Source organism: Plecotus auritus, assembly GCF_963455305.1.
Source record: "Plecotus auritus genome assembly, chromosome: 8".
In the NCBI taxonomy this organism is placed as follows: Eukaryota; Metazoa; Chordata; class Mammalia; order Chiroptera; family Vespertilionidae; genus Plecotus; species Plecotus auritus.
Window position 1 is genome coordinate 63,905,694 of NC_137782.1, and position 26,473 is coordinate 63,932,166.

The window sequence follows — 26,473 nt, forward strand, 5'->3', positions numbered from 1 at the left end:
TAGGGCCACGCATATAAGGAATTGTAGTACATAAAGTTAACATTTCAAACTGGTGGAGGAAAGATGAAAGTTAATAAACAGAACAGGACTACTGGGTAGCCATTTGGAGAAGAATTAAGTTGGCACTTACCTCCCTTCTTAAATCTAAATTCCACCTAGATCAATGATTTATATGTGACAAAAGAAACAATAAAAGTATTGGAAGGGGAAAAAGTGATTATTTTTGTAATCTTGGAACTGGAAGTCTTTCTAAACATGTTATAACAGTTTTTAAAAATCTAAGAAGTTGACTAAGAGTTAAGATTCCTAATAAACAGAGTTCTTAAAAGTCATTAGGAAACACCTCAATAGGAAGATGGCCAAATAACAATGACCTAAACTGGCAATTAACAAAAGAAGAAACACAAATGGAAATACTTGAAAAGATTTTCAACCTCGTGAGTAATCCTGGAACTACAGATAAAAACAAAATTGAGATGTCATTTTTCAATAGATCAGGCTGGCAAACGTTTAAAAGATCGGCAGAACCCAGTGTTAGCAAAGATGTAAGGAAACAGGCACAATTTATGCACTGTTGGTGGGAATGCAAATTCATAGTCATTTTGAGAAGCAGTTTAGTAATATGTAACAAAATTATGGGAAAATCCTCTAATCTTTAAATGTTTCTGTATTGTTTCAATGTTCTACCATCAGAATATTTATTCACTGTTTTCCGATTTAGAAATAGCACTTAACTGAACACCTATTATACAGCCTAGAAACTTCATTATCACATTTATTCCCTTCCTCAGCCCTACAAGGAAAGTATTTTCATTAATTCATTTTATAGGAAAGGAGACAATCCAAGGCTCAGAAAGGTTAAGCAACTTGCACTGGGTGTATTTGTACACTGGTCTGGCTGACACAAAGAGCTCTTCCCATATGCTGCACTGTTACTAATAATTAATATTGTTATTAATACTTAACATGTCTTTTATTGAGTCCCTATTAAGTGCCAGACACTTGATGGATGTTTCTTTTAATCCTTTCAGCAACCCTGAAGGCAGCAGGGTCAGTATTAACCCTCCTACCAAGGAGCAATAGCTTGCTTCGGGTAATAATGCCAACCTAGGTTTGTCTCGCTCCAAAACTCCCTCCTCCATTTTTGCCACATTTCCTACTAATCTAGTGGCATACTGTCTTCACCTTGAGACATTATTTGCCCTGAGGTCTTTGCTTGTCTACATGTCTTCAGATCTCCTTCTTGTAGCTCTCTGGGTTTGACTGTAGTGCTTAAATATAGATTATGCATTTGACCATAAAGCAAATGTTTACTTTTACGAAGTAGCATTTAAACAAGAATGTTGTGAAGTCTTCGTTTTTCTGCTAACTTTATCACCCAGCTCAGAATTCTTCAGGGTCTCCTCGGGCAGAATAAAACCAAGGCAGCCAGGATCCTTCAGTCTGGCTCTCATCTGCCTGGGCTGGAAGTTCCCAGGGTGCCCCGGGCTCCCTTCATTCATGCTCCTGACCACACTCCTCCTGGGTTTTTCGGCTTAATAACCCCAGCACCCAGCAGAACACCTGGCCCAAAGTAGCCTTCAGTAAATACCAGGTGAAGGGAGGAAAAAGGAATGCTCTAGCCTCGAAGACAAATAGATCTAACCAGGCAATGTGAAAGAGGCCTTGGAGGCTGAATGAAATTTAACTGAGCAGAAATGAGGTAAGACTTTAATGAAGGCCACATGCTTGCAGTCAGTCACCTAGAGACCTGCCTCTATGCTGTGCTGTCCAGCTTTAAGAAGTGCTTTCACATAATAATCATAACTGCTATCATTTATGGCATGCTCACCACATGCCAGGCACCAGATGCTTTACTTTTTTTTTCTTTCTGTATTTATGTATTATGATCCTTATGATTATTATTTACCTTCTGTCTCTCTCCATCAGCTCCATACAAGTTCTAGGAGAGCAAAGCTTTTTTTCCCTGTTATGTTCAAAACAGTGCCTGGCAAACAGGTGCTCAATAGGTCATCGAATCTTCCAGAGCCCTATGAAGTAAGGTTGACTTTAACCCCCCCACTTTACAGATAAGTAACTTGAGGCTTAGAGGGAACAAGTGACTTTTGCAAAGGTACAGATCCAACAAGAGGATAACATTAAAAATAGATCTATGATATCTCTCTCTCTCCATTACCCCTGCAACCACCTGGGCTCAGAGATGCCCATTCCCAGCCTTGAAGATGGGAGTCCCCACCTGCTTGCAGGACTCCTTAATTGACTAATAATGGAAACAGCACTGCACAATGACCATTTACTGAGCACTTGCTACATACCAGGCACTGTTCCACACATTTGAACTGCCAGCAACTTAGGAAGTACTTGCTATGGGCCCTTTTTGACCATTGAGGATTCTGAGACCCCAGGGAGGTTAAGAAACTTTTCATCACCATAAAGCTAGTAAATGATGAGTTCGTAATTCACAACCCAGCAGTCTGGGTCCAGAGCCCCCACCACTACTCACACTGCCTCAGTAAGATGGCAAACTGAGTCCGCAGCACTTACTAAGGCCAAGGAACCTCCAGTCTGCTTGGCCCATTAGACACACTCTCATGTTTTCATGTTCTCTCTTAAACCTCACACTCACCCTGTGAAGTTACAGATGAGGAAACTGGATTCTAAGAACCTAAAAGAGTCAGCTGCAGACAGAAGTGACAGAAAGTAGATGAGTGGTTGTCTAGGGCTTTGTGGTTGGGAGGAAATTGGGAGTGGCTGCTAATGGGTACTTTTTGGGGTGATGAAATGTTTTGAAATTGGTGGTGGTGGCCCCAGCTGGGTGACTCGGTTGGAGCATCAGTCGTGCACCAAAAGGTCGCTGGTTGGGCACATGCACGAGTTTTGGGTTTGATCCCCAGTGAAGGGCATGCAGGAGGCAGCCGATCGATGTTTCTCTCCCTCTCCTTTCCTCTCTCTAAAAGGTCAATAAAAACATATTAAAAATAAGAATAAATAAAAGAAACTAGATCATGAAAAGGGGGGGAGGGGAGCATGGTACATGGAAGAAAGTGGCAGAGGTGACATTTCCATAGGCTTCAGATCAAAAACCTTGGGGCTATTGTTGCCTCTTCTTTTTCTCTCACTGAAATCCAGTTATCAGCAGTAAACATATCCTAAGGCATGTTACCACTTCTCTCCTCTCCCACGGCTTGGTCCCAGCCACCACCTCTGGTCCAAACTACAGCCCCTCTTCTAAGCAGTCTTCTTGCCTGCCCCATTTGCTCTGTTCTCTACAAAGCAGTTAGAGGGATCGGGGTTTTTGTTTGTTGTTTTGTTTTTTGTTAATCCTCACCAAGGATATTTTTTTCATTGATTTTTAGAGAGAGTGGGAGGAGGGAGGGGAAGGGAGGGAGAGTGAGAAACATCCATGTGGTTGCCTCCTGCACATGCCCCAACCTAATCTGCATCGCATCTGGGAATCTAACCTGGGACCCTTCCATGTGCAGGCGGACTCTCTAACCACTGGGCAACATGGGCCAAGGCTAGAGGGATCCTTTTAAAACATTCCTATCGGATTTCCCTCTTTTGCTTAAAATCCTTCAATGGTCTAAAAATAAAATTCACTTATAGTTCAGAGTTGGCCCCTGGCCACCTTTCCAACCTCACTGCCCACTAGCCACACTTGCCTCCTTATTCCCAATACACTCCCACCTCCAGACCTCTGCACTGTGGTTCCTTTTCCCTGGAATACTCTTCATTCAAGTCCCAGATACCCACACACTTGCTCCCTAATTTCACTCAGGACTCACTCTGCTCAAATATAACATCACCATTGCAAAGAAGCCTTCCCTGACCTCTCAATGTAACCCAAGCCAGCACCTCCCCCAGCATGTCACTCTCTAACCCCTGACCTGCCTGTTTGCCTTCAGATCCTGCACATCCTTCTGTTACCCATCTATCTCCACCACTAGAATGTGACATCCCTAGGGACAGGGGCTTAATCTAGCTCTCTAGGACTAGAACAATGCCCAGAACATTGTAGATACTCAAAGAAATGAATAAATTTGATGCTGAAACCCTGGCTCCTCTTGCTGCTCCTGGGATAGTCTAGCAAAGAGACTGATCATTGCATTTAACATGCTCCTTACTGAAATCTGCGACCCTCTCTGCACTCTGTCAGTACCGTATCTATGCTGATTACCTTGATTTGGACTTACTGGTGAATGGGGTAATTCCCTGCCAGACTGGAAGCTCTGGAAGGGCAGGGTTCTGAGCTGTAGGCCATGACACCTAGGACAGAGTCTGGAACAACATACATAAATCTTTTGTTGACTGGACAAGGAAGATAAATTTCAAAACCAATTAGAGAAGTTTAATTTCTCTGTTCCTAAATGCAGCAAAGGGATTTCCTTCCAGACCATTACCCTGAAAAATCCCTTGGCCTCACTGTTAGGGAACTAGGATATTGAAGTCAAGTTCAAGTGCTCCTTGGAATTCCTTGAGTGGTGAGCTGTGCCAGGGAAAGCTCCTTGCAGAAAGGAATTTGCCAACTGAGTCCTGAAAACCTGTGTGAACAGCAGGCAAAATTAAAGCTGTACTTAGTGAAATTGCTTTCTGCTTTCTCAAAGAGAATAATAGCATGGGAGGCGGGCGTAAGAAAAAAATGCTAAATTGAGGCGTGCTTCACTCCCACAAGGGAAGAAAAAGGCTTCCAGGGCTCTCCTATCTGCAGGATGTGCCATGGAGTCAAGACCGTTCCCAGCCCAGTTCTCCTTTCTCCATTTCCATCACCAGCAAGTCCTCATGTGTTCATTCACATTCCCTTTGTCTGGCATGCTCTTCCCTCCTTCCCAAGTGGATGAAACCCTACCCATTCTTACAGAGCATGACTCAAATGCTTTACGAAGCCTTTTCCCACCTCTCCTGGCACATCATTCCTTCCACTGACAGAAAATGCTGTGCTGAGCTGTAGGTTTCAGCACGCATCCAACCATCCAACTCAAGCGTCAGACTTGGAGAGGACAATAGGACAGTCCTTCAGGGAACTTACAGTCTGGTGGGGGAGACCAAAGCAAAGAAATATATAATTGCAAGCTGGGAAAAGGAATAAGAAGGAAACAAGGTAAGATAAGGACAACATGCAGAGGTGGAGAGGGAGAGAAACCAGAATGGATGGTTGGGGAAGGCTTTTTGAAAGAGGTGACATTTGACTGATACCTGATGGATGAGTTGGAATTAGCCAAGCAAAGAGTGGGGAGGAGCCTCCAGAAAGAGGTTATAACACATGTGAAGGTGCCAAAGCATGAAAGCTGTTGGATAACCCAAAGGAGGCGTGTGTGGCTCCAGCTTCCGAGGGCTGGAGCGTGGTGTGAGGAGAAGCGAGTCTTCTGGTAGTTCCTAAGCACTCTGTCCTCAGAAGGGCGGGAGTATTGTACTCCTCTCCATCCCCAGTGCAGGGCAAGACACGTGGTGCACAAAAGGCATTCAACAAGTATCCTGTGGGCTACACTGTCTCTCGCTCGGGCCATTTCTCCCACCCCAAAAGCAAGTCCCCAGTTGACTCACTTAACTGAAGCACCCAGGGACGGTTAACCACAAGACTGGTGACAGAAACAGAGGATGAAACAGGAGCAGCTGCGAGAGCTACAGTTATATCCTTGACGAATTCACTGGCAGGTGTGACCACAACTTGGTCCTTGGAGACCATTCTGGGGGTAAACTTCAATCTGATGGCAACTCTAGTAATAAGAGGGCCTACCAAAATCACATGTCCCAAAACAAAACCATCAGCACGGAGTTCAAAATATAGTTTCCAAGGTCAACTGTTTTTATTCACAACACTTCTGGCAACCAAATGTATGGGTTTTCCTCTCTGCTCAACAACCAATTCTCTGACTCTCCAGACACCAACTGCATATCCCACAGTTCTGGCACTACCTGGAGTTAGCACAGGTTAAGGCAGGCGTCCTCAAACTATGGCCCCCGGGCCACATGCGGCCCACCGAGGACATATATCCGGCCGCCGGGTGCCGCTGCCTGTCCTGCTTAGCAGCCGACTCGTCCCGGGCCTGCAGTGCGCATAGGAATGTGTTCATAGTTGTTTTTTTTAAACTATAGCCCAGCCCTCCAACTGTCTGAGGGACAGTGAACTGGCCCCCTGTTTAAAAAGTTTGAGGACCCCTGGGTTAAGGACTCAGTCCCAGGTTGCCACTTTTACTTCGGACTATAAATTGGTTTGATAATTTAATATTAAACCTCTCCTCACGTTTGGTAAGGAGAGGTAGAATGGCTCACAGAACTCAGAAAAGGGCTTTAGTTACTATTACCCAGGCGTCCTCAAACTATGGCCCGCGGGCCACATGCGACCCGCCAAGGACATTTATCCGGTCCGCCGGGGGCCGCTGCCTATCCTGCTTAGCAGCCGACTCGTCCCGGGCCCGCAGTACGCATAGGAATTTGTTCATAGTTTTTTTTTTTCTTTTCTGTTTTTTTTTTAAATATATTTTATTGATTTTTTTACAGAGAGGAAGGGAGAAGGGTAGAGAGTCAGAAACATCGATGAGAGAGAAACATCGATCAGCTGCCTCCTGCACACCCCCCATTGGGGATGTGCCCGCAACCCAGGTACATGCCCTTGACCGGAATCGAACCCAGGAACCCTCAGTCCGCAGGCCGACGCTCTATCCACTGAGCCAAACCGGTTTTGGCAAGAATTTGTTCATAGTTTTTTTTTTTTTAAACTATAGTCCGGCCCTCCAACAGTCTGAGGGACAGTGAACTGGCCCCCTGTTTAAAAAGTTTGAGGACCCCTGCTATTACCCATCCTATATAATAAAATAGTAATATGCAAATTAACCATCACTCCGCTATACCCACAAGCCACACCCACAAGCCAATCAGGAGCAAATATGCAAATAAACCCAACCAAGATGGCTACGGCCACAGAGAGCAGGAGGGAGGCTTGGGTTTCCCCGGCAATGAAGGAAGCCAAGCTTTCCGCCTTCCCTTGCCGGCCTAAGCCTCCACTCAAAGCTACAAAGTTTCAATGATAGAAGATATATAAACCCAAACAGAAATGGCAGCAGCCACGGAGCTGGAAAGAGCAGGAGGCTAGGGTTGCCCCTGTCGATGGAGGAAGCCAAGCTTTCTGCACACCCTGGCCAGCCCAGGCCTCCACTTAAGGCTACAAAGTTTCAATTATAGAAGATACATAAATCCAAAAAAAATGGCTGCTGCCACGGAGCAAGCAGAAGGCTTGGCTCCGCTCCAGGCTACAAAGTTTCAATTGTAGAAGATAAATAAACCCCAGATACCAGGGCTTCCACTTGGGTCGCCAGGGGGCGTGGCTGGCATGCAAACCACCACAGGCCCCTCGCCCAGGCTGCCCCACGCCCCAAGGGAACCCCCACCCTGATCCGGGACACCCTTCAGGGAAAACCAGCTGGCCCCCACCCGTGCACCAGGCCTCTATCCTATCTAATAAAAGAGTAATATGCAGATTGACCATCACTCCAACACACAAGATGGCTGCCCCCATGTGGTCAAAGATCCTGCCCCCATGTGGACACAAGATGGCCAGCAAGGGAGGGCAGTTGGGAGGGACCAGGCCTGCAAGGGAGGGCAGTTGGGGGTGATCAAGCCTGCAGGGGAGGGCAGTTAGGGGTGACCAAGCTGGCAGAGGAGGGAAGTTGGGGGCAACCAGGCCTGCAGGGAAAGGCAGTTGGGAGGGACCCAGGCCTGCAGGGGAGAGCAGTTGGGGGAGACCAGGCCTGCAGGGGAGGGCAGTTAGGGGTTACCAGGCCTGCAGGGGAGAGCAGTTGGGGGAGACCAGGCCTGCAGGGGAGGGCAGTTAGGGGTTACCAGGCCTGCAGGGGAGGGCAGTTAGGGGTGACCAGGCCTGCAGGGGAGGGAAGTTAGGGGCAAACAGGCTGGCAGGGGAGTAGTTAGGCATCAGTCAGGCTGTCAGGGAAGTGGTTAGGGGGTGATCAGGCTGGCAGGCAGAAGCAGTTAGGGGCAATCAGGAAGGCAGGCAGGCGAGCAGTTGGGAGCCAGCAGTCCTGGATTATGAAAGGGATGTCCGACTGCCTGTTTAGGCCCGATCCCACCTAAACGGGCAGTCAGACATCCCTCGAGGGGTCCCAGATTGGAGAGGGTGCAGGCTGGGCTGAGGGTCACCCCCCCACCCGTGCAGGAATTTTGTGCACCGGGCCTCTAGTTTATTATAAAGGATGCAACTCCCAGGAAGAGCCAAATGGAAGAAATGCATAGAAGATGGGAGTGGGGGTGGGGGAAATGGGGAGCCTCCATGCCTTCAGACATGCCATCCTCCAATGTGTTGACTAACCTGGGAGCTCTCCAAACCCCCAATGTTTAGGGGCTTTTTTTGGTGGTTCCATTACATAGCCATGATGAAATCATTGCTATTGGTGATTAACTCAATCTCCAGTTCCTCTCCCCTCCCTGGAGGTCAGGTGGTGGGACTGAAAGTTCCAAACCTCTAATCACATGATTGGTTCCTCTGGCAATCAGCCCCCATCCTGAACCTATTTAGGGGCCCAACTAGAGTCACTTTATTAGCATAAACTCTGATGTGGTTGAAAGGGGCTTGTTAGGAATACCAAAAGATACTCCCATAACTCAGGAAATTCCAAGGGTTGTAGAAGCTCTTCAGGGACAAAGACCAAATATTTTTCTTACAGAATCATACAAGGTTTGAGTAGTTTCTTGATTTTTTTTTTTTTTTTTTTTTTTTTTTTTTTTTAACAATCCAGAAGATGCGAAGACAACTTGGTGAGTGGCAGGAATTTCCAAGTTTGCTTAGCTTCCCTGCCTTGCACCACCAAATTAGCCCTTGGTCCAATGCTCATAATTCTTCAAATCATACTTTGAACTCTTGCTTTTTGGCTAATGGATTTTGAACTATTCTACACTAATAATTATTTAGGCTAAGCCAAGCTATGGTTTTTAACTCTTTTTAGGAAAAGGGGTGTATAGGGACATTAACACATAGCTTGAGGGTATCTTATGAAGAAACACAATTAAGAATCATTTGCCTAAGTCACATAGGCCACTATCCTCTCTGTGCTCTTTAAATACTAGTATCTTGTTGGCATTTTTTAAAGTTCTATACTGTAATCTTTTCTACAATAGTTCTCCATGCTTCCCTCTAGTGAGTAAAAAAGGACTGCAGATACCTTCTTCTTTAAAAAAAAAAAAAAAGTTTTAATTGACTTTTGAGAGAGAGAGAGAGAGGACCATAGATGAGAAACATTGATTGGCTGCCTCCTGCATGGCCCCTACTAGGGATCGAGTCCTCAACCAGGGCATGTGCCCTGATCAGGAATCAAACCAGTGATCACTTGGTGCATGGAACTATGTTTAAGCAACTGAGCCACACTGGCCTGGGCTGCAGCTATCTTCTTAGTAAAATTCTACTACTCTGTTATATAAGACCTTCACAAATGCTGTTCACTCTTTCACAAATTCCTTTTCCTCATTTCTCGTCTAGCTAACTCCTTATTCTCTAGATAAATGGTTGCCAACCAGTGGTCCACGGACCACTGGTGGTCCGTGAGGTCTGAAAGGTTGGCGACCACTGCTTTAGATCTCACTGTAAATGTCATTTCTTCAGAAGGTCCTTCTCTTATTTACCCACCAATCCAAATTAGGCTCCTGTTATTCTAATATAATATACTATAATATCACTTCATGGCTTTTATCATAATTTGTAATTATACATTTATGTGTGTTTGGTTAACACTTATCCTGTCTCTCCTTCCCCATTAAAATACAAGCTCTGTGAGTTCAGGGACCATGTCAGTGTTGCCCACATCTATATATCCAATGCCCAGAATAGCATGGTGCACAGTAGGTATTCACCATATATTTGTTAATGGCCGAGTAGGTCAGTTGGTTAGAGTATGGTCCTGATATGCCAATGCTGCAGGTTCGATCCCTGATCAAGGCACATACAAGAAGCAACCAGTGAATGAATAAATAAGTGGAACAACAAATCATTTTTTTTCTTTCTCTCCCCCTCTCTACCCATTTCTCTCTCTCTCTCTCTCTCTCTCTCTCTCTCAACAATTTTTTTTTTTAATGCCAGCTTTTCTATAGAGGCCTAGGATTTTCTGAACATGATGTGCCCAGTACTAGCTTCTAGTACCTTAGGTTACAAATTGTTCATGGTATCTTCTGAACACAGGGATCTGTCACTGCAGCAAGTACATTTTAAATGTCTGCTCTAGTCTACATACTATGTGCTTGTTGCTTTAAATCATTGCTAATCCTCACAATGGTCCTGCAAGGCAGGGATTATCACCCCATTTTACAGACAAGGACCCCGAGATTCACAGAGGTAAATTAAATTCCTCATAGTCATATGGTTAGTAAGCAGACACAACCAGAATTCAGACCCAGACAGAGGCCAGGATCTGTGCTCTCTACTCAGTCCCTACATCTCAACCAGGAGGCACAACCCCCCAGGGATATACTTCAGCAGGCCTGAGAATATGAGAAGCCACAAGACCAACATATGGCCCATTTCTGATATTTCTTTTTTTTTCCTCATGGTTAATAACATAAAATATTTTTATGTAAAAAAACCCTTATTTTAAAGTATAATATGTAATACATTTAAAGAAATTAAAAAAAAACCACAATCATTACAAAGACATTTCATGGCTGTTGCCTAGGCTGGTCTCAGGAACCTCCTTGGAAAAACATGAGAAGCACTTACTTGTCACTCTGTCTTGCTTCATTTTATGTCCCTTTATCTTGTTGCTCTATTTTTTAAATACCAGCATTCCAACTCAATCTTCATTTCCACTCCCACACTCTTTTCACTAGAAAAATTAAAATGTTTAAAGAAAGTGGCAGTGTATCCGCCACAGAAATATCATTTTCAAAAGCATTAGTCATTTATGAGGACACCTTTTTGTAGGTACAATAAATCTGATTGATTTTTATTACACATCTTAGTTTAGAATCACTTTTACATTCCTAGACAAAGAGATGATACAAATAAATATTAACTGTAAAACTTAGAGCCCCAAGTATTGGCGTGTTCTTTGTCTAAAGGTAGCCAAAGAGAAGGTCAAGATCAATATTAACTCTAAAGAGCCATAAAGCCCACTGCCTCCTTCCTGCACCAGGATTACTCATTTCATAAATAACCTCAAAAACATTTCATTGAAGAAACAAGGGCAAGGAGAAAGGTGGTAGATTTCTGAACAGTACAAGACAAAACCTTGTGAGATATACAATAGCCAGGCCCACTCTTCTTATCCAGTTCCCTCTGAGCATTTTCATTATGGCTTTTAGAGTATATTAATAGCCCCATTTTTGCCCACTGATGGTATTCAGATGGCCCAAGGTGTTACTTGCAGTGAGCCTTGACCTCTAGTGGGAAATGTGAGGCAGAACTGATATCCCATGTTAACAACAGGGAATTGACACTTCTCAGCAACTTGGCAACAATTTTACATTCAATGAGGGAGGACTTACAAGAGTCAGACAGGAAAAGCAGAGAGCAGCCCATGGCCCACACCTGAGCTGCAGAACTCTGATGCCCTTGGTCATGGAGGTGTGGGTGGTGCAATTCAAGCAGCATGCAGGCAGGCATTCAATGGGGAACAATCCAATGTTAAGTCAGTCTTAAGAAAGTGCTTCATGCCTATGATTTCTGGCCTTGGGTTCTGGATCCAGGGGTCTGGGAGACAGGTGACTTTAAAATATAAAGCCAGATACATTCCTACTGATCAGAGCAAAAAGGTGCCTGATGAAGATTGCACACACAGTCTCAAACTCCTTCTCTCAGATGATCTTCTTAGATAGCGTTAGGTTGGCTTCCAGACTTCACTAACTGCTGCTGGCCCTCAGATGGCTTGGAACATTCTAGCATGACTACAGACAGGGAAACCTGGTCCCTCAGTGGGCCTGGGAGGTCCTCCACACACTTGGCTCAATTCAGAGTCCAACACAGCAGCTTATGTTCTGCTATCTGCTCTATTCAAATATTTATCGGATCCACTTTGAGAGAAGAAAAGCACCGGAGACTGGGAAGGGACAGCTTCACCTCCACTCAGGTGTTCTTCCACTTTGTTCATAGACCATCAGATGAGTACAAGGCAAGCTGTTTTACTAACCCTGCTTGTCAACTTAGCTTTCTTCTTTTGCCTTCTTAGAAAAGCTCTATGGTCACGCAACCACCCTTGGTCAGAATAGCCACCTTGAGACATCAGTATTAAGGTATCGTGTTATCTGCAGTGTTCAGTTCCCAAATTTGCCAGATGAATATTTTTAGCCTATAGAATTCATACTAGTTTTGAAAAAAATTGGGGGCAAGAGACAGGTGTAACTGGCAAAAAAAAACATCTTAGGCTCCAACTTGGTCATTTGGTTCCTATTCAAACAGGTAAATAAGAGAGAAGCAGGGTTTGATCCCAAGGAAGATGAGGGAAGGCTCCATTAGGCTCTGGGAATTACTGAAAAGGACCCTGGGTTCAGAAAGAATAGTAACTAAAAAGGAGATAAGCTGCCAGATGACAGATCTCCATTTACAAAATGCTGTGACATTGCACTTGGTACCTCCTCTTTCCCACAGGTTCTGATCCAGAAATGTGCCCTGGGAACTGAGCAGCTGAGTTAAAATACAACTCAAGGCCCACCTGAGTCACCACCTTCCTGAGGCACCATGCCAGCAAGGTACACCAGTGAGGCAGACCTGGGGACTCACACTGTCCCCTCAGGCTTGGCTTGTGGACTCAGACACCCACATGGGAGTGCTTCCAACCTGGATTAGTCATTCAATGGGCCTTTAATACAGACAAAGGCAACAACTGTACATTAGTGTATTTCTAAAATTGGGCAAGTTCTTGGTCTCTATCTTTCTCTTACAGACACACGTGGACACACTCAAAGAACATAGGCACCATTGTGCTTGCACATCCACACACACTTATGAGTGTCTCTTGGGGGAAAAAGGAGTAACAGTCACCTAATGACCAACATAAAATGAAGCTTTGAATTTCAATAATACAAAGAACTAAAACTTATAAACCAAACTAGTATATGTAAACGGGGAATTTCTAACTCTCCTCTGAGCCTATGCAATCACAAAGCACCTCCTAGCCACCACTTTAGGTTCTGCCTGGGAGAGCCACCATCCTAGGATTTGGTGAGTTTCAGCTGAAGGCAGGCAGGTTCATTTGCTCCCACCTTTGTCTTCCCTTCACACTGCACTGAGCCGCATGTCTCTGTCTCTGCATCTGCCCAGTACCCTTATGCTCTCTACGTAAATATGGGACAAAATGGGGAAGTGCCACCATATGTCTCATTCCTCCTACTTTTGTCCAAACAGAGAAGACAGAGCCAGCCTCCCTTCTCCCACAAAACAGGCCCACTGTAGAGCATGCTCAGGAGGCAGATGGGCCTAGGAAGGATGTTCAGAGTACACACACTTGGCTAAAGATGGTGACAAATGAAGAGTAAAATGACACGGTGTATGGACATGGCATCAGCTTACAGATTTATGTCTTTGACAGGATGGTCATGGTTTTGAGGTTTTTAAAGAAGCCTCTAAACTCTCTAAGGAGGCAAAGGGAATGTGATTTCTATTGCTTCCAACATTAACCCCTCAGGAGCGAAATTGGTAGCTTCCTCGGAAAACATTTCCTCATTCAGCAGATCCCAAAGACAGATCCCCTTCTTTCTGAGGAGCATGGATCATGCCCACTGGGGGTTTGGGTCCAAATGAGATTTCTCATTTCAATCTACAAGAACAAGCACGTATTCAAGTTCTAGGGCTTTCACTTTTCAACCTCACTGTTATTTTATCCTGAGGCTCCAAAGACTTGGTCCTGCTAAGGTGACTCCTGATTCTGCTCTATTGTTCAACAAGAAGGGAGCCCAGTGTAAAGAACAGGCTAGAAAAGGAGAGGGGAGAAGGGAAGGGAAAGGAAGGGAGAGAAGGCAAGGGAGAAGGGAAGCAAGGTCACTGGTCATCCTCTTGCTTTCCACTTCAACTATCGACTATCGCACTTTACCTTACCCATGCATATCTGAGATGCTAATTAAGGGACGTTGCCCAGAGGAGCTGAATGCCAGGTTAGGACCAGCACCTTTCAGCCAGATTAAGTTGGTTAATCTGCAAAGAGGCCATCGCTTCTCCCCAGGGGAATGTTCTGAGTTTGGGCTGGAGTCCTCTCTGCAGGTATTTGCTCATCTCTTTTCTCAGAAGGCAAATGCTGTTTAAACCCCAGGAGAGCAGGAACTGGCTTTACTTTGGAACCAGCCCCCGAGACTGTGGATAAAGCTGAGATGCAGGGGTTCCTGAGGAAGAGGAGGAGGATCCCGACTTCCTTCCGCTTTTAGGCCTGCAAAAGTCAAGCACATGTTCACATTATTATATGTCCCATCTCTGTCACCAGCACAGATCAGACTCCTTTCCCACCAAGTGCCATTAACATTTCCAGGTGCCCTTTCGCCAATGGCCTTTCAACTGTAAAACCATGAGACTGGCATAGCCCGACCCTCTGCACATGGCCAACACAACCTGCCAACCAAGGAGTGAAACCTCACAGAAGGAACTCTGATTCTCAGCCATTGTTCTTCCATTTAAATAAAATCTTGACTTTCTTCTCCAAAGTGGCAAAAATATTAAGTTTCCAGATAGAATTTCTTCCATTTTTGGTTTTACATCCAGTTGTTTCCTTAAACTTCTAATCCAAAATTTAATATGGCAGAATTTCTAATTTAGCACCAAATTAAGTCCCTGATACCTGGTGGGAACCAAAGAACTGTCCCCTGTTTCTGTAGAACACATGCTCCTTATAGTAGGAACCAGGCACATTCGGCATTCTGGTATTCAGTCTACCTGGCATAATGCCTGAACCATAAATATTTGTGTAATAAATGAATAAACCCAGAAGTAATATGGCACTATTTTCTGGTGTGTCCTGTAAAGCATTTTATGATAAACAAGCACTCTTGCCACCCGCTACTTTCATTTGTCCTTGTTCAAACATAGGTCATCAAGAGCCACTCACCTGGTCTTGGATTTCTTATTTGCAGTACTTTCAAAGGATGATGCATCCACCTGTATTTCATCCTCATCCTGCAGAGCTGCATCCAATGCCGCCTGGACTTTGGGGGCAATGGCAGGGCCCTCATAGTCCCTGGTGGTCCGGCTGGGCATGTCCAGCTCTAGCAGCACAATGTTTTCTGCCTGCAGAAGCACAGCCATAACCAGCAAGGTTGGTTTCCAATCAGACACAGAGAGTACAAGCAAAGTAGACACCTTCCAAAAGCAGAACTGCAAATTGCTTGCTACTCAGAGCCTACCAAGTACCTGCCTAGAAGTGATGTAGTTTTATAACGTTTTTCCTGGTGGGATTACAGATACTTTTTATTTTCTTCTATAGGCATTTCGCTATTTTCCTTTAAAAAAATTTTTTTAAACAATGTACATATATTATACCCTAAGGGGAATAATAATAAATTAAGTAAAACCCATTTGTTGAAGAAAATGTAAAAATACAAAAAGGTATAAAGAAGAACATAGTAATCACCAATAACCTCACCACCTACAGCAGCTTTGATGAATGTTTTGGTTGCCAAGGGGAGGGGGCAGGTATGGTGTATGTGTGTGGAGGGTGTGTGTGGTAGTGTATGTGCATGTAACCACATTTGAAAAATCAGTTTGGAAAAATAAAGAATAATCAGTCAGGGCCTGCTTCATAATTGGCCTTGTGGAGGGATTTCTTCACCTGCTACCCGGTGGTGGGCCTTTTCTGAGCTCCCACAAACCGAGGCAAATGCTTATCGGAAGAGCACATCCTGTCCTCTAGCTCCTCCCACACAGCAGAGTTCAGGCCCCAGCACTCCAGAGCGGGTAGGAGGGGCCACTGGGAGGAGAAGGTGAGGAGAGGGAGTGGCTCTAATTCTCAATTTTATATATTAAGATACTGCTTAAAATTTCTCTTAATGGATTGGGTCTACTGCTAAAAACACCTGCATGCCACTGCTTTAAATTCTACCTTTGGATCAGGTTAGCCTCCTGGAAATCTACATATTTGATTTGTAGGCTTTAAAAGCATGTTTTTGGCTTAAGACACGAAATAACCGGCAAGATATGCACCCTCTGAAACTGCTAGAAAAATGTTTCTGAGGATTTTGTCTGACACATCACTCATCTTCCACTATATAAAACTCCATCTAATACATCTTTTTTTGCTTTTGTTTTCTTTATTTTAAATAACTCAGTGCCAGGAAGAACGGCACCTGAGGAGCTAATTCTAATCTGTTTCACTCTGGCTGCCAAGGGAGACTCAAATATATTTTAAATGAAAACCTTTCATTATCAAAATAATACAGGTTCCCCACTGATAGTTATAAAATACAGATAAGCAAAAAGAAGAAAATTTAAATTGAGTGTACTTCTAATAACCAGGGATAACCAGTTCACATTTTGATATATTTTGCCCCAGATTTTTTTATTCATATATACACTTGCAATACCAATCTATACTAATAAAAGGGTAATATGCTAATTAGACTGGGAGACCTTCCAGGAGACCTTCCGGACGTTCTTCTGGACAAAGCCATGGTGGTGGGGCCGAGGCAGAGGCGGTTAGAAGCCAAGAGGAGAGGGCAGTTGCGGGTGATCAGGCCAGGATGGGACAGCAGTTGTGGGTGATCAGGCCGGTGGGGGGGGGGGACAGTTGGGGTTGAGCAGACCAGCAGGGGGGCCGGTTGAGGGTGAGCAGGCCGTCAGTGGGGGTCAGTTGGGGGTGATCAGGACAGCAAGGGAGGGCAGTTTGGGGTAAGCAGGCCAGCAGGGGGGTAGTTGGGGGTGAGCAGGCCACTGGGGAGGGCAGGTGGGGGCGAGCAGGCCAGCAGGGGGGGAAGTTGGGGGTGAGCAGGCCAGCAGGGGAGGGCAGGGGGGGCGAGCACGCTGGCACGGGGGGCAGGTGGGGGTGATCAGGCTGGTGAGGGGGCATTTGGGGGCAAGCAGGCCAGCAGCGGGGGGCAGTTGGGGGTGAGCAGGCCGGCAGGCAGAGTGTTTAGGGGCAATCAGGCAGGTAGGCAGGTGAGCGGTTAGAAGCCAGCAGTCCCGGATTGCGAGAGGGATGTCCGACTGCCGGTTTAGGCCCGATCCCTGTAAACTGGCAGTAGGACATCCTTTGAGGGGTCCCAGATTGGAGAGGGTGCAGGCCGGGCTGAGGGACACCCCCTGCCCCGTGCACAAATTTCATGCACCAGGCCACTAGTTGTTTTAATGAGTGGAACAAAAAATTTAAGTTCTAAAGCACTGAGGATAGTGCCTGGCACACAGCAAATGCTTATAAATAGCTCATCCAGTACTATTATATGTTTGGGTCATTAAACAGGTCTTAATTATGGCACTTTAAATTACTTCTTGACTGACCCACATTATGTTAAATGGAAGTACCGTAACTTCTTTAACCCATTTCCATCTCCTCTCACTGACACCAACATTCTTTTTTTTTTTTTTTTAATATATATTTTATTGATATTTTACAGAGAGGAAGGGAGAGGGATAGAGAGCTAGAAACATTGATGAGAGAGAAAAATCGATCAGCTGCCCCCTGCACACCTCCTACTGGAGATGTGCCCACAACCAAGGTACATGCCCTTGACCGGAATCGAACCCGGGACCCTTCAGTCCGCAGGCCGACGCTCTATCCACTGAGCCAAACCGGTTTTGGCGACACCAACATTCTTTCCAGTCTTCCCAAAGAGCCATTTTTGTTAATCCTCACCTGAGGATATTTTTTCCATTGATTTTTTAGAGAGTGGAACAGATAGGAAATGACAGAGAGAAACATCGATGTGAGAGAAACACACTGATTGATTGCCTCCTACACATGCCGGGCCAGGAAGAGAAGCCTGCAACCAATGTGCCCTTGACCGGAATCGAACCCGGGACCCTTTGGTCTGCAGGCTGATGCACTATCCACTGAGCCAAACTGGCTATGGCCTCACAGAGCCATTTAAATTTTTTGTTTGGTTGGTTTTTTTTTATTTTTTATTGATTTCAGAGAGAGTGAGAAGGAGAGATAGAAACATCAATAATGAGAATCATTGATTGGCTGCCTCCTGCATGCCCCCTACTGGTGATCTAGCCCATAATGAGAGCATATGCCCCAACCTGGAAACAAACCATGACCACCTGATTCATGTGTCTATGCCAGCCTTGGGCAAACTACGGCCCGCGGGCCGGATCCGGCTGTTCTATCCGGTTCTCTTGCTCTCCCCTCCGCTCCTTTACTTTGAATTTATATTAGTTCACACAAACACTCCATCCATGCTTTTGTTCCGGCCCTCCGGTTCAGTTTAAGAACCCATTGTGGCCCTCAAGTCAAAAAGTTTGCCCACCCCTGGTCTATGCTCAACCACTGAGCAACACCAGCTGGGCCCACAGAGCCATTTAGAAACTTATCATTAACATTTATTGGCCATTATGGACAGGATGCTTATACTCTCCTCCTTCCCTAGTCCTGATTTTCTAAATATCATTCTATTTTTACTTTTTATTTATAATTATTTATTTTTTATTTGTTATTTATTATTTGTTAAAATTGCTATATTAAGCCCAGCCAGCGTGGCTCAGTGGTTGAGCATTGACCTATGAACCAGGAGGTCACAATTTTATTCCCAGTCAGGGCATAAAATTCCTAGTTTGTGGGCTTGATCCCCACTGTGAGGCGTGCAAGAGGCAGCTAATCAATGATTCTCTCTCATCATTGATGTTTCTATCTCTCTCTCCCTCTCCCGTCCTCTCTGAAATCAATAAAAATATATATTTTTAAAAATTTTTGTTATATTAATATTAATTTCCTCAGGTGCCTCTGGAAAGAGTCAGGATGAAAACTCTGTGACTTTGCAAAACGGTGCCTAAGTGTTTACATGAGTCTAAACTCCTCTAAAAGAGAGGAGAGGAAGACAAGAACAATCGTCTCACCCTATATCGGGCCTCTGGACGAATCATCATGGACATTCTTGCATGCTGGCTCAATGGTCTCTTATATCCCACAGCTGAGACGGGCCGCTTCATCATCTGCTGATTCCTGGAAATGCACTGCAGTGGTTAAAGACCTGGCTGGCGTGTGGTCCACAGCCCCAGGATCGGTCCTGTGGAACCAGCACTCAGAAGACTCTGAGCCTGCTTAAAGAGAATCTGAAGCAAGTGACTCCCTGGATTGAGGGCTGACATGGAAATGACACAGGAGCTGCTTCTACTTTTTGCTTGAGTTGCTTTCTGAGATGGTAGGCATGAAGCATAGCTGTCAACACTCCCCACCCCTGGGTCCTTGGCAGACATCTTCCATTTTCCCAGCAGGACCCAGACTTATACTGAGAGTCCTTCTCAAAACTGTGTCAGACTGACACACAAGATAACATCTGCATACCGCCCCTCATCTGGCCTATCTTGCTTCACTTGATAGCTGGGGAAGCTGAAATGAGGAACTTAGGAAAGGTCATTAGTTCACTGTGACAAAGTCTCCCAGTTCCTAATACCATACTCATCAAACTTTTATCTTGTGGAACTATGGCCATCACAAAAGCAGAGATGCAACTGGTTCCAGCTTTAAATGAAACTGCGTTCTTACCATACCCCTCTGGCCAAGTCCAGCTTATCAACATTCCTTCCCTCCTGCCACCTTAAAGTCTACTTAAAGTCAATAGTGACTTACTCCAGTCTGGTTATAGGATGTAGTTTCCAATGATCTTCCTCTTCATCAAAGAAGGATCTATTCATAATTTTACTTTTTTCTTCCAGAGGGATAAAGTTTTCTATAATAAGATTCCTGTAAGAGCACACATACAGGGGTGAATACAGATAGAGAAAGAATACAGATGGAGTGTTGACTATCTGGTCCCACATGTAGTGAGTAATTAGATAAGTCAAATTACTCAGCAAACATTCACTAAGCAGGTACTATGAACCTGCCATCATACAAAGAACTGGGTTACAGACATGAATGATACTTGGTCCCTGCCTGAGACAGAGAGGTAATGGTATAGCACTCTTAGGTATAACAGGTGCTGACAGTGGTCTGCCCTAGGAATATAGAGAGGTCACTTCTACCCAAGGAGAAGTAGCTTGAGGAGCTGAAAGAACTGAAGAGGGAGATGATGCCTGGACTATACTGGAATGAACCTGTGCTATTTGAAGTAACTTTTGGAGGAACACTGGTACTGCTAACCCAGCTCATTAACTTCCAACATGCTGAAAACAGATTAGAAATTAAACTGCCTTCCTCCAATCCCCTGGATTGTTGCCAGAGATGGAAAATTTCACATTCTAATCACTAGGACAAAGAGTAGGACCAAATATTTCAGTCCCTTAGACTTCTCAGAATAAAGACCATTCCTGAGAAGAGTTTGTGTCAGAAGCCAGGGAACATGGCAAACAATGAAAGAGGAGCCCAGTGGGTTGTGTCTCACCATGGTGATGACTATCTCCCGCCACATTTCTGCATTCACTCTTTCAAAACCTCAGGACAGAACAATGCCAAAGGGGTGTTAACGTGAGAGAGACGCACAACAAACACCAGAGGTGAAGGGTACTGGCCGTAAAAAACAGATTGACTCACTGTTTATTCAAAAGAAGTAAGAGCTAAAAATGCCTTCATTAGGGGAAAAAAACAGTATTCTGGAGAGATTAAATTTTCTCTTCATTTTACTTGACATTTAAGAAATTATTTTTCATAACGTATTTGTTTTTTCTGATTTTAAAGGGCCTATTTACACATTGGAAATTTTGAAAAAATATCATTACACACAATTTCACTATCCAGAAATAGCTATTATTAATATTTTGGCATGTTTTGTTCTGATCTTTTTTTCCAGGTGTTCATACCTAGAAAGAGGACTGATACATACATTTAATATTTTTTAATTTCAACCCTTTAAAAAATTATTGATTTTAGAGAGATAGAGAGAAAGAGAGAGAAACATCAATGTGAAAAGAAACATCAGTCAGTTGCCTACCGTATGCTCCCTGACTGGGGATCGAACCAGCAACTTGGGCATGTGTCTTTACAGGAATCTAACCTGCCACCTTTTGGTGTATGGGATGACACTGTAACAAACGGAGCCACATTGGTCAAGGCCATTCATTTAATTTAAAGGGCTCCTTTCCAAATTTAACATGTGGTTATTAAAATAATCCCTTTGAAAAGTTCTTCTTTAAAGAAAAATTCCAGCTAATGCTGTGGTGGAGGACTGATATAGAAAAACATCATTTTGTAACCCCTAATGAAATAAAAGATCCAGACAAAGATCATTATTGGTTGAAACCATTAGCTCAATGGTTTTCAAGCCAAGCTGCACATTAATATCATTTAGAGAGTTCTAAAAATTATCTTGTCCAGATCTCATGACAGATCAATGGTTCTCAAAGTATGTTCACTGAACCAGCAAGAGCAACAACTAGACCTTGTTAGAAAGGAAAATTCTCAGGCCATTTTCCAGACACCAAATCACACTTTCTGGGTATGGGGCCCAGCCATCTGTGTTTAACAAGCCCTTCAGGTGTTTTGGTGCCTGCTAAAGTTTAAGGACCCTGTCCTAGAGCAATTAAATAAAAATTTCTGGGGTGGGGCCCAAGAATCATTTTACAAACTCCTGAGATGATTTCTATGTTGAGAACCAGTGTTTCAGAGCTAGCTTTCAGTTAAAGGAAAATAGGGGAGACAGACACAAATTAGACAATTCCATGAAGAAGCAGACCAACAAATCCAGAATGTGAGCTATTTCTACAGGCTACCTGACCCAACTTTTTCAACAAGTTAACTAGGAAATAAGTTCTTAACAGAGAAATGGATTGCTCCACATTAAAATAAAGTTAAGAGACATAACTACCAAATGCAATATGTGGGACACATATAGATCTGAATATGAACAAACCAAAAATATCTGAATATGAACAGGGTATGAGAAAATACTGAGAAACTTAATGTTAATTTTGTTAGGTGGAAAGACAATATATTCTATAAAAAATCAACTGTAGTACCCTGAAAGAAAATTAAGAAAACAATCCTATCTAATGAAAGAGTAATATGCAAATTAACCACCACTCCACTACACCCACAAGCCACGCCCACAAGCCAATCAGGAGCGAATATGCAAATAAACCCAACCAAGATGGCTACGGCCACAGAGAGCAGGAGGGAGGCTTGGGTTTCCCCAGCAATGGAGGAAGCCAAGCTTTCCGCCTGCCCTTGGCGGCCTAGGCCTCCACTCAAGGCTACAAAGTTTCAATGATAGAAGATACATAAATCCAAACAGAAATGGCGGCAGCCACGGAGCTGGAAAGAGCAGGAGGCTACGGTTGCCCCCAGTGATGGAGGAAGCCAAGCTTTCTGCACACCCTGGCCAGCCCAGGCCTCCACTTAAGGCTACAAAGTTTCAATTATAGAAGATACATAAATCCAAAAAAAATGGCTGCCGCCTCGGAGCAAGCAGAAGGCTTGGCTCCACTCCAGGCTACAAAGTTTCAATTGTAGAAGATAAATAAACCCCCAAATACCAGGGCCTCGGCTTGGGTCGCCAGGGGGCGTGGCCGGCCTGCAAACCACCACAGGCCCCTCGCCCAGGCTGCCTCACGCCCCAAGGAAACCCCCACCCTGATCCAGGTCACGCTTCAGGGCAAACCAGCTGGCCCCCACCCGTGCACCAGGCCTCTATCCTATCTAATAAAAGAGTAATATGCAGACTGACCATCACTCCAACACACAAGATGGCTGCCCCCATGTGGTCAAAGATCCTGCCCCCATGTGGACACAAGATGGCCACCACAAGATGGCCAGCAGGGAGGGCAGTTGGAAGGGACCAGGCCTGCAAGGGAGGGCAGTTGGGGGCGATCGGGTGACCAAGATGGCAGAGGAGGGAAGTTGGGGGTGACCAGGCCTGCAGGGAAAGGCAGTTGGGAGGGACCCAGGCCTTCAGGGGAGGGCAGTTAGGGGTGACCAGGCCTGCAGGGGAGGGCAGTTAGGGGCAAACAGGCTGGCAGGGGAGCAGTTAGGCATCAATCAGGCTGGCAGGGGAGTGGTTAGGGGGTGATCAGGCTGGCAGGCAGAAGCGGTTAGGGGCAATCAGGAAGGCAGGCAGGTAAGCAGTTGGGATCCAGCAGTCCTGGATTGTGAGAGGGATGTCTGACTGCCCTCGAGGGGTCCCAGATTGGAGAGGGTGCAGGCTGGGCTGAGGGACACCCCCCCACCCCGTGCATGAATTTTGTGCACCAGGCCTCTAGTTCCATATAAATAGCATCAAAAATAGAATATTTAGGTTTAAACTTAACAAAAGAAGTGCAAGTAGCTGTGCACTGAAAACTATAAAACAGTTTTGACAGAAAACAAAATTCTAAATAAATAGAAAGATATCCTATATTCATGGATCAGAACACAATATTGATAAGATGACAATATTTTCCAAATTGATCTACACATTCAACACAGTCCCTATTAAAATTACAGCTGGCTTTTTTTCAGAAATTGACAAGCTGATCTTAAAATTTATACGGAAATGGCCCTGGCCTGTAGGGCTCAGTTGGTTGAACATTTTCCCATGCATCGAAAGGTCGCTGGTTTGGGCCTGGCTGACGTGGCTCAGTGATTGAGCATCAGCCTATGAACTAGGTGGTCATGGTTCAATTCCCAGTCAGGTTGTGGGTCTGATCCCCAGTGTGGGGCATACAGGAAGCAGCCAATCAATGACCTCTCTCATCATTAATGTTTCTATCTCTCTCTCCCTCTCCCTTCCTCTCTGAAATAAATAAAAATATATTTATAAAAAAACACAAAAAAAACAGAAAGGTCACCGGTTTGATTCCCGGTCATGTTGTGTGCATGACGCACCAGTGGATGTTTCTCTCTCACATCAATGTTTCTTCTTTCTCCCTTTCAGAAAAAAATAAAAATAAAAATAAAAATAAAAATAAAAATAAATAAATAAATATATATATATATATATATATATATATATATATATATATACACACACACACACACACACACACACATACACACATATATATATATTTTTTCCAATTGATTTCAGAGAGAGAGGAAGGGAGAGAGATAGAAACATCAATGAGAGAGAAACATCAATGAGAGAGAAACATCAACTGGCTGCCTCCCTCCTACTGGGGATTAAGCTGCAACCCAGATATGTGCCCTGACCGGGAATTGAACCAGTGACCTCTTGGTACCTGAGTCAATGCTCAACCACTGAACCACACTGGCCAGGCTAAAAATACATATTTTTAATTTATTTGAGAGAGGAAGGGGGCAAAAGAGTGAAGGAAGCAGAGAGAAGAGAGAGAAAGAAAGAGAGAAAGAGCGAGAAAGAAAGAGAGAGAGAAAAATATCAATTTTCTGTTCCACTCATTAATGCATTCATTGGTTGCTTCTTGTATGTGCCCTGACTGGGGACTGAAACCACAACTTTGTCATATAGAGACAATGCTCTAACCAACTGAGCTACCTGGCCGAGGAAAATAAATATTTTTTAAAAACTCACTTGTATACTTTAAGTAGGTGAACTGTATAATATGTGAATTATATTTCAACAAAGCTTTTTAAAAATTGCATTGTGGTCATATAAGTATGCAGGAATGCAGGAGTGACATAACATGAAGTAAGGTTTGCTTTCAAATATTTTTATGAAAAATGACAAAAGATGGTTTATCATTGAATTTGGGTGATGGGCATTTGGGTGTTCTCTATACCATTCAGAAAATTCTAGTTAATAAAAGATTCCTTCTTATCAATAGATAAAGGTGAGGCCAGAGTCCTGAAAGGCTTTAGGAAGGTAGAGTGGAAGGAAACTTGGAGATCATGTAGTAAAATCATTCAGTTCACAGATGAAGTCCATAGACAGAAAGTGACTTTCTCAACAATAGAGTACAAAGTGACAGGAGATGAGCTGGAGAGAAGGGACCCTGTTCTCAGGGAAGTATTTCTTACTTAACAAACAACAACCCAGCAAATGGCTGGGGGGCGCCATGGAGGGCCCAGAACTTACTTGAGTTTCAGCTCCCTGGTGAGCTCATTCTGAGTCTGCTCCAGCTCCTGTCGCTCCTTGATGTGCTCTTCTTGGAGGTCATGGATCTCTGCCTTCACTGCCTGAAGCTTGGAGAAGAGCTGGAACCCCAGGGAGAAGCAGATGAGGAGGGTGGCCCTCCAGACAACGAGCTCTCCCTTTCCCCCAAGTCCCAAGACACCTCTGCCTGGCCTGGTTCCTTTTATACCTTTTTGAGTTTTTTGGTCTTGATGTCCACCTCTTGCTGCAACGAGCTGTAGGTCTCTTTAAGTTCTAAGGTCTCCTCATCTCGACTTTCCATCTGTTGCTGGATTTCTCTTTCTCGACGTTTCTGAGCAACATTCCAAAATTCATCAGCTTGCCTAGAGACAATTTCTACACAAGAATATAGGGCAGGGCTGCTCCAGATCAGTCTCCCACTAGGAAGGGACTACCACAGCTCATTTCCATTCCCTCTGAAGAGTCTAATACAAGAGATATTTGCTTTGTAGCATTAATGTGCCTTACCCTCCACATTCTCCCCAAACAGGAATGAAAAGTTACCTGCTCTGCAATTTCCTGCCGTTTTTGCTCCAAGATTTTCTGCTGTTCGTTGGTATGATCTACTATATTTTTTCCTCCAACAAGCAGCTTACTCTCCATGGCCTGAGAAAAAAGTAGAATCCACCTTGTGAATGGTCTCCCTCAGAATGTATCTTCTAAGAGGAGACTCCTAGGAGCTGCTTCTCCCTCTTCCTGGACTGAGGCAAAGGGGGTGGACTCCGGAGAAAAATACATTGTGTTCAGCTGTGTCTTGCTCATCACTGCGATGGGGCTGAGGGGACTTCCACCTTGGAAATACAGAAGATACATCTTCTCCAGACATACACCAACTCTGGCTTTCTTTTAACAAAAAACTGTTTCAGTGTGAATAGCAGAGCTGAGAGTCCACTGAGGGCCACAGACAAGTAAGCAGGTTCTTACTTATGGGTCAGAAGCCATCATGAGGGAAAAAAACAAGTAATAATCGGAGAGGCACACAGGAGGGAGAGAATTTAGGCTTTTGGAGGGAGTCAGGAAAAGTTCCCTGTCTCAGAGACATCTACACGAGTGCTGAAGTAAAAAGAGAAATCAGCCAAGAAAAAAAATTTGTGTGAGAGGGTAGGGTAGGGAGTGGTGATACATGAAGTTGGCAAAGCAATCGGGGGTCAGTCAGTTCAACAACCTCAAAGCTCTGTTATGGGAGACTAAACTTGATCCTGAGAACCACAGCAAACATGGACATGTTCTTTGAGCATGACGGTACACAATCAGATTTGTGTTTTAGAAACATTGCTCCCATGCCACAAGGAGAGTGCCTGGAAAAGGGCAGGCTGAATGCAGGGAGACCAGCCAGGCGGCTGTTTTGAGGGTCCAGGCCTAGGCTAGGGCAGTAGTGGAGGAGAAG

At 44.5% G+C, this 26,473-nt stretch overlaps 1 protein-coding gene across 1 annotated transcript in view; it reads right to left on the reverse strand.

Annotated features, from left to right (window-relative positions):
• Nucleotides 1–10,540: 10,540 nt before the first annotated feature.
• Nucleotides 10,541–26,473, reverse strand: part of KIF3B (kinesin family member 3B) — a 47,175-nt gene continuing 31,242 nt past the window's right edge. Inside the window, exons 3-9 of the mRNA XM_080683013.1 lie at nt 25,591–25,692; nt 25,256–25,378; nt 25,030–25,148; nt 19,695–19,808; nt 18,962–19,067; nt 15,024–15,202; nt 10,541–14,351 (exon numbers count right to left, since the gene is read on the reverse strand). Of these exons, the coding sequence (XP_080539139.1) occupies nt 14,255–14,351; nt 15,024–15,202; nt 18,962–19,067; nt 19,695–19,808; nt 25,030–25,148; nt 25,256–25,378; nt 25,591–25,692 (840 nt within the window). The 3' untranslated portion in view covers nt 10,541–14,254. The remainder of the gene's footprint in view (nt 14,352–15,023; nt 15,203–18,961; nt 19,068–19,694; nt 19,809–25,029; nt 25,149–25,255; nt 25,379–25,590; nt 25,693–26,473) is intronic.